General features: G+C 43.4%; 1 protein-coding gene across 2 annotated transcripts in view; it reads left to right on the top strand.

The window, feature by feature from the left end:
• LOC122563748 (mitogen-activated protein kinase kinase kinase 5-like) overlaps positions 1–16,717 on the top strand; it is a 167,369-nt gene that overhangs the window by 34,216 nt on the left and 116,436 nt on the right. For both annotated transcript variants that reach the window (XM_043717937.1, XM_043717935.1), the window contains 2 exons: positions 765–952; positions 5,073–5,241. In XM_043717937.1, the coding sequence (XP_043573872.1) occupies positions 765–952; positions 5,073–5,241 (357 nt within the window). The remainder of the gene's footprint in view (positions 1–764; positions 953–5,072; positions 5,242–16,717) is intronic.

The raw sequence follows: 16,717 nt of genomic DNA, 5'->3' as shown, positions 1-16,717 counted from the left end.
AATGCCCAGTGTGCGTGACATTGGTTGAACAAACTATACATCTGCTTGGACTGTTGTTTGCAAAGACACTTGTGTTTCTTGCGCTTTAAGGTGTAATATTCTTTGGGAATCTGTATTTGTGTCATTTTGTTGCAGAGGTGCTGTTTGTGTTAATTTCCCTTGATGTTAACGGTTATTGTGAGAAGGAGAATCTGGGAAGATAAGGTCACACCGTTGTGGCTGGGAGCTCCTTTCCACAAGGGTGTAACTGGTTTGAGTTTGACTTCTTGTTGTCACACGTACTGAGATACAGTGAAAAGTGTTGTTTTGTGTGCTTTTTCCTGATTGCACTAAATCCCACCATTTTTACCTCAGTCCAGTTGAATCTTGCGATCCAGAGTATGTGCCACCATGGGGTAAACCCGGCCCACTAACACTGGGCTCCTGTCTCTCTCTGACATGGGGAAGGACGTCCTCTTGTCTACTGGTCAGGCTGGTGAAGCGGGCCGAATGGCCTCTTGAGTGAGTGAGTGGCAATCTCTGGGGAAGCAGTGGACAGAACTGAGCCTAGGGTCGACTATGCTTTTGAGTATTAAAGCATCTTAAATTCAGGAACAGGAACAAAAAATAAATTACACCAGAGTTGGTGGAAGGCAAAACCATTCTGGGAAGGAATCTGCTCAAATAATCAAATGTGTGAGTGTCACTGAGTGAGCAGTGAGGACATTTTGAGATGTTGCCTTTGTGCAGAAGTTGAAGTGATTGGCTGTCTCTCTTTCCTCCAGGGGTGTTATGGGAACTACATCTTCATTCCATACATCGTGACGCCCAGTGGTAAGGTCTTCTGCTGCGAAGCCAGTATGATGAAGTGCCTGACCGAAATGTTCCAACCGCACTTTAACCTGGAACCTCTCCTCATGCCCTTGGTCGATCGCCTGACTAAACTACTGGAGGAGACCCAGATCAACTCTTGGTGAGAGGATCTCCGCTGTATTGGGGAGGTGGGTGTGTGGTGTTTGGGGTTCAAGTGAGGAGGATGGTGCATTTAGCTCCGGCCCTCTTTTCATTCTCCCGTTATTATTTGCCAATCTGACTGTGGAGTAAAGGGTTCATACTCAAATTTACAAACAGCTGGCCACATTACCAGTGGTATGAGAGGTCACATGACAGGGTGATGCTGGAAAGAGATGTCACTGTGTCGAGCTGAAAATGTGTTGCTGGAAAAGCGCAGCAGGTCAGGCAGCATCCAGGGAACAGGAGAATCGACGTTTCGGGCATAAGCCCTTCTTCAGGAATTCTCCTGTTCCCTGGATGCTGCCTGACCTGCTGCGCTTTTCCAGCAACACATTTTCAGCTCTGATCTCCAGCATCTGCAGACCTCACTTTCTCCTGTCACTGTGTTGAGCCTTGTGCAAAGGCTAAGACTGTGCATTCTTCATCAAATGTTAAATGAAAGGTGTTAATACGGAGTTCTGTGTGTGGTTCTACTTGTCTCACTGCAGGGGGGGATGTAGTGGCACTGGGTGGGGTGCGGAGGAGGTTTCTTGAGATGGAGATGTTGGATATGCTTGGATTATAGAGTCATAAAGCTGTACAACACGGAAACAGACCCTTCAGTCCAACTCATCCTTGCTGACCAGATGTCCTAAATTAATCTAGGCCCATTTGCCAGCATTTGACCCATGTCCCTGTAAACCCTTCCTATTAATATACCCATCCAGAAGCCTTTTAAATGTTGTTATTGTACCAGCCTCCGCCACTTCCTGTGGCAGTTCATTTTATACATGTACCCACGTGTGACAAAGTTGCACCTTAGGTTTTTTTAATCTTTCCCCACTCATCCTTAATTGATAACGTCTAGTTTTGGACTCCCCTACCCTGGGGAAAAGACCTTATCCATTTACCCTATCCATGTCCCTCATAATTTTTTATCGCTGTTAGGTCATCCCTCAGTCTCCAGGGAAAACAGCCTCAGCCTATCCAGCCTCTCCCTATAGCTTAAATCCTCCAACTCTGGCACAATCCTTGCAAATCTTTTCTTAACACATGCAAGTTGCACAACCTCCTTCCTGTAGCAGGAAGACCAGGATTGAATGCAGTATTCCAAACCAATGTCCTGTACAGTCGCAACATGTCCTATCAGCTCCTATACTCAAAGCAGTGACCAATAAAGGCAAGAATACCAAATGCCTTCTTCATTACCCTGTCTACCTATGGCACCACTTTCAAGGAACTGTGATCCTGCACTCCAAGATCTCTTTGTTCAGCTACACTCCCCAGGACTTTACCATTAAATATGTAAGTCCTGTCCTGATTTGCCTTTGCAAGATGCAGCACCTTATATTTATCTAAATTAAACTTCATCTGCCACTTCTTGGCCCATCAGCCCATCTGATCAAGTTACTCTGAGGTAATCTTTGCTATGAACTACAGCACCAATGTTTATTTTCTTTGGAGCAGAGAGGACTGAGGTTGGAGATGACTGAAGTGTATTGGATTTTGAGGGGAATGGACAGAGAGCAGCTGTTCCCCTTGGTTGAGGGTTCAATCACGAGAGGGCAGAGTTTTTAGGGAAAAGGATGGGAGATTCAGGGGGGATTTGGGAAACATCTTTTCCACTCAGTGGGTGGCGGGAATCTGGAATGTACTGCTGGAAACCTTACAACCTTTTAAAAAAAACAATGAGGAGGAGCACTTCAAGTATCATAACATTCAAACGTACTGGATGAGTGCAGGAAATTGGGATTAGCACTTCTTAAGTGGTATGAATTTTACCATCACTTTAGTCTCTCTTAATCCATGTCAAGCACAAAAAAGCAACAGTTAAGAACAGATCATCCAGCACCCCGCCCCAATGAAGTGTGTGTGTGATGGGGGGAGGGGAAAAGTACCAGGTTTCCCGCCCTTTTGCTTTGAGCTCTCATACTGAGTGACAGGAACACAAAGAACAGGAAAATCACGGGTTGCTTTTCCCGTTCTAATCTGAACAAGCTGATCACAACCTCAACTTGGATGTGAGCCGACAGGTAGCCTCAGAGTCTGGGTCAGAATGATCAGAGAGTGACTTTTTTAAAAACAAAATTGCAATAAACCATAAATCCTTCATCTCCAGTAAAAACTTTAGATAATAAGTGATCGAATAGTGAAATTAATGATTAATATTACTCATTATTGAACAGTGGGAGTAGGGTGAACTGATGATATTTGGGTTGGTTTTCTGCACTCCAAAAAGCTCATGGAAATGAACTTTTCCTCTGGTTTGAAATGACAAAGTAGAGGAATGATTGTCTCATCACTGTGTATGGACCAGGCAATAAGTGACTGCCTGATCACATTCCTCCAAACTCTCTGCCATTGGATAGGGTTAACCGGGTCTGCTCAATTGGGGATGGTTTCCATCGCCTCCTCCCTGCGCCACATTCAGTAACTCATTTGTTCAGTTCTTCTGCAAGAGCATAGGTCAAGCTAGGAGGTAGACTGGTCTCTGGTATCTGGTGTCCATTTAATGCAGGGCTTTGAGGAAATAATGATTGTATAAAGGCTAGAAAGGGAAAGATGCATCTCGCTATTTTCTCCAGTTATTTGTTGAGTTCAACACTGTGACTCAAGTTTATCCAGTGATCAGCTTTCCAACTGAGACCTTGGGAGTAAAAGGGATTCCCTGAGTTGAGTCATGCTACCTTGCTGATGGAGACATCACTGCTCCTGTCCATACTCTACCCATGAGTCTTTGGCCAGGGAACGGGTAAGTGAGCCATCACACTGGCAATTCTTTGTAGAAAAATCTGCTTCCAGTGGTAGGTGTACCAGATACCAAAGGGCACAGATTTGGCTAGGGAATGAAAAGTGAAAAGAAAATCAGTAAAACTATGAATTGAAGTGGTAGAGTTCCATTTTTAGGATGAGTTAGAGCAATGAGCGCCATTTTCAAGCTTTGTTTGTTTTCTCCTCCACACATGGCTTACTAAGAGTGAAAATCGTGAGCTTTTTTAACACACCACATTATGATGGTCAGGAATGTTTTTATTTGTTCATTCACAGGATGACAGTGTCGCTGGCCAGGCCAGCATTTATTACCCAGAGGGCAGTTAAGAGTCAACCACATTGCTGTGGGTCAGAGTCATATGTAGTCCAGACCAGGTGGGAATGGCAGCTTCCTTTCCTAAAGGACATGAGTGAATCAGATGGGTACTTCCGACAATCTGCCATGGTGGGATTGGAAGCTTGTCCCCATGACCTGGGTCTCTGGATTAACTGTCCAGTGATAATACCGGTAAGGCTGTCACCTCCCCTTCAAAACTTCATTCTTTTTCTTTCTTTTAAATCGACAATGGAAACAAATCCAGTGTAAACTTCAATAAGGAAGTAGGAAGCTTTACAGTACTTTGGGGGTAAAGCATGGAAGTAGAAATTAATGGGAAGCTTTATCAAAAAGCCAGCAGATGCCATGGGCCAAATGGCCTCTTTCAGTGTTGTAAGGCCCTATACTTCAACTTGACATTAGATTTAAACCCTAGTATGACTAAACAAGCTGCGCAAGCCCAGGTTCTTATTTAAATTTATTCATGAGATGTGGTGTTACTGCCCTATATTTATTAACTTGCCCCCCCATCCTGATTTTTAATGTGAAATGGGGGCAATTGAGGAAGATACAGAGGGAAGAGTGGAACAGTGCCTCAGAATGGAGGTCACTAACTTTAGGACAGGTGGGTGTGAAATGAGCATTAAAAAAATGCCACTCATAAATTATGATAAAACTACGCCAGGTATTTCTGAATGAATCTCAGACTCAGTGATATTTCATCCCTGTGCCTTCAAATATTACATACTTAAACAATCCATTGAAAAGGATGGGGTTATGGTCCATTATCTTGTGTCCTTGATTCTAGTGGGTATGATTGATCAATGGCCATTAAAATACATGCAATAAGAACTGGATTCAAAAAGTTAACTCTATTTCTTTCTCCACAAACCTGCTAAGTTTCTCTGGCACTTTCTGTTTTTGATCAGCGGCCAGTTTTGAAGAGGTGGAACTGAGATTTTTGCTTTCTGCCTTTGCTTAGTGAAGGCATTTTACTTTTGCTATTTTGCAGTGAATATTTTCGGGAAAGCATTCAGAATGAAATCCGCAAAGCGAGGGAGACCTACCGTGGACAAGAGCTACGAGATGCACTCGCACGTATCCAACAGCGTCTGGACAGTGTGGAGCTTCTAAGCGCTGATGTTGTAATGAACTTGCTGCTGTCATACCGTGATGTACAGGTACGTCAGCTCTTGGAAATATTGTGACGTGTAATAAGTACTTTATCTGCCTAGAAATGCCATCATGTACAGGCAGGATAGTTACCTGGAAATACTGTAATCTGCAGGATTGTCAATTATTAAGGCACACTGCAATGTACCAGGAAGTCAACTGCCTGGAAATTCCAGGAAAAAATACCAGCACCAGTAGAACACCCTGTTACACACTCACTTTCCATGTTGTTGTGCACTTGCTTTCCACAAGAACATATTGTTTCACATCAGTTTTCCATTGGTACTAGCTGTTACACACTTGCTTTCCACCAGATACACCATTACACACCTGTTTTTCAATTGGACACACAGTTACACACTTACTTTACCCTAGAACAAACTGTCCCATGCTTGTTTTCCACTAGAACACACATACACCCGCTTTCCAATGGCACATACTTTTACACAGTCGCTTTCCCAAGAATTCACTGTTACACACTTGCTATCCCCACTGTCTGCCTTCTGCCAGTCAGCCAATCTTCCATCCATGCTAATACATTGCTATTAACTCATGTAACAACCTCCTGCGTAGTACCTAATCAAATGCCTTGGAATGGGCCCACTGTCTGTCCTTTGCCTAACTTGCCCGTCACCTCCTCAACGATGGCCAGTGATGGTTATTCTTAAAAGCAAAATGGATAAGACATTGGTGTCGTTGCGTGTGTGGTCAAGTTCAAAATCATGAGTGAGCTGGATAGAGTAAATACAGAGAAGCTGTTCTGTTTGTAAAAGGAGTAAGAAACATGGGTGGAGCGAGTAGTTAGGGTATGAAATGCTGTGCCTGGGAGTGTTGTGGAGGCAGATTCAATTGAGGCATTTTAAGATGGCATTGGATTATTATTTTGCAAGGGGATTAGAATTTGGAGATGATGCTAATTTAATGAGCCAGTGCGAGCGTGTTGGGCTGAATGGTGGACTCCAGTGCTGTCACACTTTTGTAATTCTGTGACGTCTCTTTTCACATGTGGCTGTCTCTGAGATCTTGACATCACAGCTTGCTCAGGAAATACAACATTGCAAAGTTCTTTCTGTCACTCTTCAAGAAAGGCAACTGTGTTCCACAGTAACGATGTTTCAAGCTAACAGGAGACATGCTGAGCAGCCCGTTCCTTCGCTTCTCCTCAACTGAGCATCAAATCCAAACCAACTCAGCAAAGGCACACATTGTTCAAACAAGATAGACATAAGACCCAGTCAAATGACATCTGGGAAATGAGTCCATTCAGTTATAGAGTCATATAGCAAGGAAACATCCCCTTCAGATTCTGGATTAGTGGTGCTGGAAGAGCACAGCAGTTCAGGAGCTTCGAAATCAACGTTTCGGGCAAAAACCCTTCATCAGGAATAAAGGCAGTGAGCCTGAAGAGTGGAGAGATAAGCTCTTCCAGCACCACTAATCCAGAATCTGGTTTCCAGCATCTGCAGTCATTGTTTTTACAACATTCCCTTCAGCCCAACCTGTCCATGCTGACCAAGTTTCCGAAACTGAACTAGTCCAATTTGCCTGTGTTTGGCACTTTTCCCTCTAATCTTTTCATGTATGAGTCCAAGTTATCTAAATTTTTCTTTTATTCATTTGCGAGATGTGGGCTTCGCTGACTGGCCAGCATTTATTGCCTGTCTCCAGATGACCCAAGTGCTGGGGAGCTGCCTTCTTGAACTGCTACAGTCTGTGTGGATGCTGTTAGAGAGGGAGTTCCAGGACTTTGACCCAGCAACAGTGAAGGGAAAGTGAGAAATTCACACAATTTCTTCAAAGCTTGGTTGTAAAAGACAGTTTTCAATGTCTCAAAGACTTCTTTTTCCAGATTTTTCGCATTTGACTTGAAGTAAATCCACTTTTCCTCAATTCTTCAAACTCAAGCAATGTTTAATATGAAGCTAATTCATAACTGGAAATAGGTCAGTCATGATCTAACTGAAAGGCAGGACTGGGTCAAGGGATTAAAGGTCTGTCTCCTGTCCTTAAAATCCCAATAGATAACGATTAGGATCTTGGTTCATGGTAAGTTCACTGTACATTTGTAAACATCTGTTAGGGTTGGAATACATTGTTAGTGGCTGCTTTGATTGTGCACAAATACACTCCCCTTTCAACTCCTCCTCCCATTGCGCCAGTCCACCCCCAACATGGTGAGTCAGACTGTCCACATTTTCTAATCTTTCCCCGTGGAGCTGCCAAACATTGTGTGAGCAAAATATACAGGGAGTCAGCCAAACATGTAACTCTTCCCTGGTTCAGTGTGAAAACTGCAGTTAGCATTGGTAACCAGGATACCAGGTTAAGGGTAATGATAATGTAATGACTGTGTGACTGATCTGACCAAGAGGTTTGGAGTTCAACTCCAACCATTCCCGTTTGAGTGTTTGAAATCTACTTCAAGAATTAGGAGATTAAAATATAGGCATGAGTTGAAGTGACCATGAAGCCAATCAATTGTTGTATAAAACCCACTTGCTCATCCAAGACAGAAAATTGGGAACCTATCTCCTCCTGCCTGTGCTATCGAAACCTTTAATAATCCTAAAGCCTCAATTACGTCTACACTTTGCTTACAATACTCCAGTGGAATGCATTGCAGTGTCTTAGGTCCATCCACACAATTCTACAGGCTTCCATCCGTAGCATCACCTTGGTAAATCTATAATTCTTGCTCCTATTTAAACTCTGTTGGTTGGTTTTATCACTTTGTCTTCTTGCACTTCCAGGGAGTGTTGTATTTGAAGTTTAACACGTTCTGCGTGTCTTTCCATTGAGGCTGTACTCCCACTCCTTCAATGTTTTCTGAAATAGCTTGCCTCCCTGAATCCTAATTCTCAATCTACGTTCCTTTGAGGCTGTGTACATTCTCACACACAAACACCAATCAACCCAACGTCCGTCTGCTTTGGAATGTTGTCCATTATACTTTGATTTTCTTGTTTAATGTTTTGACATTCCTCACTCACCCTCCCCTTCCACGTATACATTCTATTGAGAATATGGAGCTTGCTAGCAGAGGGAGTGTTTAAAGTATCAATGCAGTAGAGGCTAAGAGAGTCAACAAATGAGCAAGAAAGGAATAGAGGGCTGTGGTTGTAGATTTAAATGAAGAACAATGGGAAGAGGCTGGAGTCGAACCTAGACACTGTTTGATATGCTGTATTTCCTATGTCATTTATTTTATCTTTGTACCTCCTAACCTCTTTTTTTTTGTTTTCTGCACTGATTGATACTTCCTTACTGTTTATTTCAGTTGAGCTTTTATTGCCTTATCACACTGGTCATCCTCTTGACTTTAGCACAGAAATCAAAATTAGGCCATTTAGTCCAACTGGTCTGTGTCAATGTTTATTTTCTATTAACTTCCGCCCACCTGAACTCCAGTCAGAATATCCTTCTCTTAGTTTCTCATTCATCCTGTGGGCAACATGGTGGCTCAGTGGTTAGCACTGCTGCCTCACAGTGCCAGAGACCCAGGTTCGACTCCAGTCTCAGGTGACTGTCTGTGTGGAGTTTGCACTTTCTCCCAGTGTCTGTGAAGGTTTCCTCCCACAGTCCAAAGATGTGCAGGTTAGGTGGATTCGGCAAAAGTGAGGACTGCAGATGCTGGAGATCAGAGTGTAGATTAGAGTGGTGCTGGAAAAGCACAGCAGGTCAGGCGGCATCCGAGAAGCAGGTAAATTGATATTTCGGACAAAGGCCCTTCATCAGGATTGGCAATGCTAAATTGCCTGTAGTGTCCAAGGATGTGCAGGTTAGGTGAATTAGCCATGGGAAATGCAAGGTTGTGGAATATATTGGGGATCTGGGTGATTTGCTCTTTGGTATGGACTAAATGACCTGAAAGGCCTCCTTCCACAAAGTAGGGATTCTATGATTTAAGCTTCCCCTTGGACCTGCCTGTTATTCACCTTGTCCATTGCCTGTGGGAGTGAGTTCTATATTCTTGACATGCTCTGATTACAGAATAATTTCTCCTAGTTTTTAAAACAAAATTCAAGGGCTGCTGCATGCCTGATGAGAGCTAACATTTATCATTCATCCCTAATTGCTCAGAGACCAGTTAGGAGTCAACCACATTAACTTAGGTCTGGAGTCACATGTAGGAGAGACAAGGTGAGGATGACAAACCTCCTTCCCTATAAGATGTCTCTGAACTTGATGGATTATTACAGCAATCAACAGGGGTTGCATGGTTATTATTAGGTTAGCTTTCAGTTCCAGATATTTAATGATTTCACATTTTACCGTGGGCCGTGGGATTTGAGCCTCTGTCCTAGAGCATTAGTTTGGGGCTCTGGTTACTGTGACATTGCCAGTACACCACAGTCTCCCTCTTGCATTCTCTAATGGATTTTTCCGTGACTGTCTTGTATTGGTGACTCCTACAGCCAGACCCAGGACACCTCCATGTTTACCTTATCATAATTTTAAAGGCATCTATTAAATCACCACTCAACTTTTTTCTAATTTTTTATTTCCAGATTCTGAATCTTACACACAACTGCACAGCATATTTTCCCCATCACCAAATCACACAAGACATTTTCTCATCTATTAATCACCACCAGTAAATCATCTGTGGTCTCTAATTGATTAATTTACATGCAAAGTCCATTAAAAGCAATGCAAAACATCAAAGGTGAGGGAGAGGTAGGAAGAGTGGGTGGGGGATAAATCAAAATAGAGTTGTAAGGACCATCTCTCAGCCTTCTGTTCTAAAGAGAGAGCTCTGACCCATTGAACATTTCCTCTCGTGTCTTAGTTTCAGTTTTTTTTTTGAGACCAGAATGATATTTTTAAGTGTGGGCCAACCAAGCTAAAGGTCAATTCATTTTCCGCACACTCTGCTTTTCAGAGCCTTTGCTTTCTTGAAGCATGTTGAAGAAAGGAGTTCCTTCTTTATTTTCTGCCCGTAGTTAGACTTGAAGAGACTTGCTGGAGCTGGCAGAATGCCACTTCTAATCGCCCCAGTGTATTGTCAGCATCAAGGTTAAAGTTTCAGCTGTATTCCAGCCTGGCACTCCAGTTGTAGCACAGAGTGAAATGTTGCCTTTTCGATTAGATGATCAACTTCAGGACCTCATCTTCTGGCTTAGGTGGATGTGAAAGATCCCATGATGCTCTCGGCTGGTGTCCTGGGAATTGAGGGATATAGGAAGTGGGCAGGAGACTGGAGTTGAAATCCATAATTATCCATGATCATGCTACATGGCGGGCCAGACTTGATGGGCCAAATGGTCCACTCTTGCTCCTGTTTCATGTGTTCTTGTGTTAGTTTGGAGACAGATGAACAATATCTTCCCACTGACCTGGCCGATGCTTATCCCTCAATTAAATTACTTGGTCTATATCACATTGTTATTGGAGTAAGTTTGCTGCCTGGAAGTTTTTGTTTGATTCATTCTTGTGATGTGGGCATCGTTGGCTCGACCAGCATTTATTGCCCATCCCTAATTGCCCAGAGGACAGTCAAGAGTTGACCACATTGCTATGGGTCTGGAGTCACATGTAGACCAGACCAGGTAAAGGGTGGCAGCTTCCTTCCGTAAAGGACATCAGTGAACAAGATGGGTTTTCCCCCAATAATCAACATTGGATTTATCATTAGACCTTCATCGCAGATATTTTTTATTTAAGTCAAATTCCTCTCTCTGCCATGGCAGGATTAGTGAGCCCGATGGTTTCTTTTTCAATTCCCGACTCGGGAATTGAAAAAGGGCGGCACGGTGGCCCAGTGGTTAGCACTGCTGCCTCACAGCGCCTGTAGACCCGGGTTCAATTCCCGACTCAGGCGACTGACTGTGTGGAGTTTGCACATTCTCCCCGTGTCTGCGTGGGTTTCCTCCGGGTGCTCCGGTTTCCTCCCACAGTCCAAAGATGTGCGGGTCAGGTGAATTGGCCATGCTAAATTGCCCGTAGTGTTAGGTTAAAGGGGTAAATGTAGGGGTATGGGTGGGTTGCGCTTCGGCGGGTCGGTGTGGACTTGTTGGGCCGAAGGGCCTGTTTCCACACTGTAAGTAATCTAATCTAATCTAATCTAATCTAATTCCAATGTTACAACAGTGAATTCACTTTGACAATAATTTACTGGCTGTGGAATGTCTTGGGTTGTGAAAGATGTTTGTCAGTTACTGGTCTCTTTTTGATTGTTAGCCGCAGTCACTTCTTAAAACACTGTGAAACAAAGCTAGTAGGAACTTCAGTAAAAGGCAAGTGGGGATTGTTGAGCAATAATGTCACAGCAAAGAACATGAGCTAATGAGGCTGCCAAACTGGTTTGAAACTTAGCGTCAGTGAAGTTGCTGGGAGGCAGACCTGTCGCGTCCAGAGAACATGTGGGATATCGAGTGAGTCTAGCCAGGCAAAATTCTTAGCGCAGGAAGCTAAAGGGAAAGGTGAGACGCATAGATTTAAAAGCACAGAAACAGACAGATTAAAGATAGGAATATAAGAATAAATGGAACACTTAGTGATTGTCATGTAATGGAACGAAACAGCACAGAAGTGGACATTGTGATAATGTCACTAACCAAGTAATCCAAACTCCCAGGTTAATACTGTAGAGACAGCGTTTCAAACTGCACTACGGCAGCTGTTATAGAGCCATAGAGATGAACAGCATGGAAACACACCCTTTGGTCCAACCCGTCCATGCCGACCAGATATCCCAACCCAATTTACTCCCACCTGCCAGCAACCGGCCCATATCCCTCCAAACCCTTCCTATTCATATACCCATCCAAACACCTCTTAAATGTTACAATTGTACCAGCCTCCACCACTTTCTCTGGCAGCTCATTCCATACCCGTACCACCCTCTGTGTGAAAAAGTTGTCCCTTAGGTCTCTTTTATATCTTTCCCCTCTCATCCTAAACCTATGCCCTCTAGTTCTGGACTCACAACCCCAGGGAAAATAATTTGCCTATTTACCCTATCCATGCCTCTCATAATTTTGTAAACCTCTATAAGGTCACCCCTCAGCCTCTGACGCTCCAGGGAAAATAGCCCCAGCCTGTTCAGCCTCTCCCAATAGCTCAAATCCTTCAACCCTGGCAACATCCTTGTAAATCTTTTCTGAACCCTTTCAAGTTTCACAACATCTTTATGATAGGAAGGAGACCAGAATTGCATGCAATATTCCAACAGTGGCCTAACCAATGTCCTATACAGCTGCAACATGACCTCCCAACTCCTGTACTCAATACTCTGACCAATAAAGGAAAGCATACCAAATGCCTTCTTCACTATCCTATCTATCTGCGACTCCAGTTTCAAGGAGATATGAACCTGTACTCCAAGGTCTCCTTGTTCAGCAACACTCCCTAGGACCTTACCATTAAGTGTATAAGTCCTGCTAAGATTTGCTTTCCCAAAATGCAACACCCCGCATTTATCTGAATTAAACTCCATCTGCCACTTCTCAGCCCATTGGCCCATCTGGTCCAGATCCTGATGTAATCTGAGGTAACCCTCTTCGCTGTCCACTACACCTCCAATTTTGGTGTCATCTGCAAACTTACTAACTGTACCTCTTATGCTCGCATCCAAATCATTTATGTAAATGACAAAAAGTAGCGGGCCCAGCACCGACCCTTGTGGCACTCCACTGGTCACAGGCCTCTTTGAAATTTAAAATCAACTTTAATAATGTCTGAAATTGAAAACAAAATTGAAGTTTCAGCATTTTTGCCATTAAACCACCATTGATTGTTTATAGAAACCCCTATCGCTAAGTAATGCCCTATCAGGAAGAAAATCTGCCATCTTTACTCAGTCTGGCCTAGAGAAATGTGGTTGATTCTTAACTTCTCTCTGAAGTATTCAAATAAGCACCAGGTTCAAGGGCCCTTTGGGATAGGCAACCTCCAATGAAAGAATAAAGAAAAGCAAAGTGCATTCCAGATAATTAAAACTTGCTGCTCGACAAAAAAAACCAGTCGTTCCTTTGCCTGTCAGCATAGCCTCAGAGATAAGAGCGGAGATACACGGCTAATCAATCCTACTTTAGCATTTGGTAAGATCATGACTGAGTTACAACATCCTCTCACACTTTCCCCTTGTTTTGTGAATGTCCAAACATGTAAGGATTTCAGTCTTGATAATACACCATGGCCCAAGGAATGCTCAATGTTTACAAATCTCTGAGTGACGAAATCTCTCCTCACCTAAATGGCCAATCTCATTTCAAGGAAATATGATCTCTCATTCTGCACTTCCTGGGGAAAACAACTAGCAGCATTTTTCGTGCCAGACCTGCTTAGAATTTTAGATCGTATTTTCTTTTTTCTAATCAGGGAATCTGGCCCCATTCTACTGATGCTGTCCTCAGTGGATAACCTTTTTATTGCAGCAATCATGTAGTGAACTTTCTTTTAATGGAAGTCTGCCGTCATTTGACAAGGAATCCAAAACAAACACCCATTCTCCAAGTATGGTCTTATCAGACTCCAGCAGTATAAAACTATCTTTTAAATTCCATCTCTTGCAATACTTGCCTTGAGAATTTATAGTTACATCTGTATATTCCTGTTTTGTGAGTCATGCACAATAATCCCCAAGTTCTTTGTCAGTATTTACGAGCCTTTCACCTTTGTAAAAACATTGTTGCTTTTTGATGCTTCTGATCAAAGCTGCTGATTTCACACTTCCTTGCGTAATGTGCCATCTGCCACAGTCCTGCCCAATGTCTTAGATAATGTCCCTTTGCAATCTCTTCAGGTACCCCCCACAGCCAACTTACCCACTTAGTTCGGAACATCAACAAACTAGGGCAGTATTACACTCGGTCCCTTGACTAAGCCTTGATATTGATTAATAGCCCAAGCTCTGAGCTCTGTGACATTCTACCAGTTACACTTGATCATATGGAAACTTCACTGCATATTCCTACCTTTTTTTCTGTCCATGGAACAATCCTCAATCCAAGCTTTTTTGTCATACACAATTCCATTAGTCTTCATGTTGTGTAAAAACCTGTGGAACCTAACTGAATGCCTTCAAAACATCCAAATGCACTGCATCCACTGGTAGTTCATTAATTACCTGACTAGATTCTGGATTAGTGGTGCTGGAAGAGCACAGCAGTTCAGGCAGCATCCGAGGAGCAGTAAAATCGACGTTTCGGGCAAAAGCCCTTCATCAGGAATAAAGACAGAGAGCCTGAAGCGCGGAGAGATAAGCTAGAGGAGGGTGGGGGTGGGGAGAAAGTAGCATAGAGTACAATAGGTGAGTGGGGGAGGGGATGAAGGTGACAGAACGCCCCTGGTGCTCACCTTCCACCCTACCAATCTTCGCATAAACCAAATCATCCGTTGACATTTCCGCCACCTCCAAAAAGACCCCACCACCAGGGATATATTTCACTCCCCACCCCATTCCGCCTTCCGCAAAGACCGTTCCCTCCGTGACTACCTGGTCAGGTCCATGCCCCCCTACAACCCGCCCTCCCATTCTGGCACCTTCCCTGCCACCTCAGGAACTGCAAAACCTGCGCCCACACCTCCTCCCCCACCTCCATCCAAGGCCCTAAAGGAGCCGTCCACATCCATCAAAGTTTTACCTGCACATCCACTAATATCATTTATTGTATCCGTTGCTCCCGATGCGGTTTCCTCTACATTGGGGAGACTGGATACCTCCTAGCAGAGCGCTTTAGGGAACATCTCCGGGACACCCGCACCAATCAACCACACCACCCCGTGGCCCAACATTTCAACTCCCCCTCCCACTCTGCCGAGGACATGGAGGTCCTGGGCCTCCTTCACCGCCGCTCCCTCACCACCAGACGCCTGGAGGAAGCCCCCACTCACCTATTGTACTCTATGCTACTTTCTCCCCACCCCCACCTTCCTCTAGCTTATCTCTCCACGCTTCAGGCTCTGCCTTTATTCATGATGAAGGGCTTTTGCCTGAAACGTTGATTTTACTGCTCCTAGGATGCTGCCTGAACTGCTGTGCTCTTCCAGCACCACTAATCCAGAATCTGGTTTCCAGCATCTGCAGTCATTGTTTTTACCTAATTACCTGACTAGTTCTACCTGCAACTTTAGTCTATGTCTAATGAATATTCATACCCCTGCCATTGGAAACCACTTCCTCTTATTTAGTCTTTCAACATCATTAATGAGTTTGAACACCATTGTCAAATCTCTTAATCTGACCTTCTTGAAGGAGAACAGCTCAAGTTCCACAGACGATGCCAGACAGGTGAATTCCTCCTGTTTTTATTTCAAAGCTTCCTCACTTTTTTCATTGCAGTTCCGCAGATACAGTAAACCTCATGTGCATTCTCTCCAAGGTCTTGACACGCTTATGAGACTGTGGTGTGTGATGAAGATTCATGATATATTGCTGTTATTATCATTTGGAAACTTGAAGTGCGCAGAACTGTGACAGCTTTAAATTTGATTTGTATTTCTACATTGTGAGTGTGAAGAAAAGAAAGATATAATTAAAGCTTCATTTTTGAGTGACACTCAATTAGCTTAAGTTTTGTTTACAAACATCTAAATGACATCTTCAAGACCCTTGAGGTGAATAGTTCGGTGCATTAGAAGCAAGGGTAGAAATGGGTAAAGGATTATTGTTGTCTAGCAACAGGAGCCTGGAATCACAGAAATACAAAAGGTCAAGCAATGTATGTAACTTCAGTCAGACAGCAAAGATGCTGATAATTTCAGCCTCTAAAAAAGTCTTGAAAATGACCTGAGTAACTTAACAGAAAATGTCCATGATCAGAAAACTGCTAGAAACTGAGTGTTTGGAAAAGTATGTGTTTGTTCTGAAGACGTTTGAGGTCAGAAAGCTCCAGAAACCAATTACAGCCAGACCAACTAATAAAGATCTTTAAAGTGGAGACCGGGTGACCATAAGATTTTGCTGAAGATAGAAGGGTTGAATCTTCAGTTCTGATGCTTGTGGTAAAATTGTTTTAAATAGTTAAAGTTAAACAAAGAAGTGTGGATGAAGGAGATCTGAAACAAAAACAGAAATTGCTTGCAAAACTCAGCAGATCTGGCAGCACCTGTGGGGAGAAAGCAGAGTTAATGTTTTGAGTCCGGTGACTCTTCGTCAGAACTGAGAACTGGACTCGAAATGACAACTCGGCTTTCTTCTCTCAGAAGCTGTCAGATCTACTGAGTTTCTCCAGCAATTTCTGCTTTAAATAGCTATATAGTGTAAAATGGTTTGTTTTTTCAAAATTTTGGTGTGCAGTAAGCTTCGATATTCAGGTGACGAAGGAGCAGCGCTTCAAATAAACCTGCTAGTCTATAACCTGGCGTTGTGTGACTTCTGACCTTGTCCAGCCCAGTCCAACACTGATAGCTCTACGTCATGGCTCCCAATTACTGACATTACAATTTAATGGGAGCAAGAAGAAGGGAAAGTTGTGGGTTAAGGAGAGCAGGAGAATAGAACTCAGAACACATTCAAATTCAATAATTCTTGAGTAATGG

The sequence above is a fragment of the Chiloscyllium plagiosum genome, chromosome 27, assembly GCF_004010195.1.
Source record: "Chiloscyllium plagiosum isolate BGI_BamShark_2017 chromosome 27, ASM401019v2, whole genome shotgun sequence".
Lineage (NCBI taxonomy): Eukaryota > Metazoa > Chordata > Chondrichthyes > Orectolobiformes > Hemiscylliidae > Chiloscyllium > Chiloscyllium plagiosum.
Note: the sequence above shows the minus strand (reverse complement) of the source record. Positions and strands in the feature narration are given on the sequence as shown.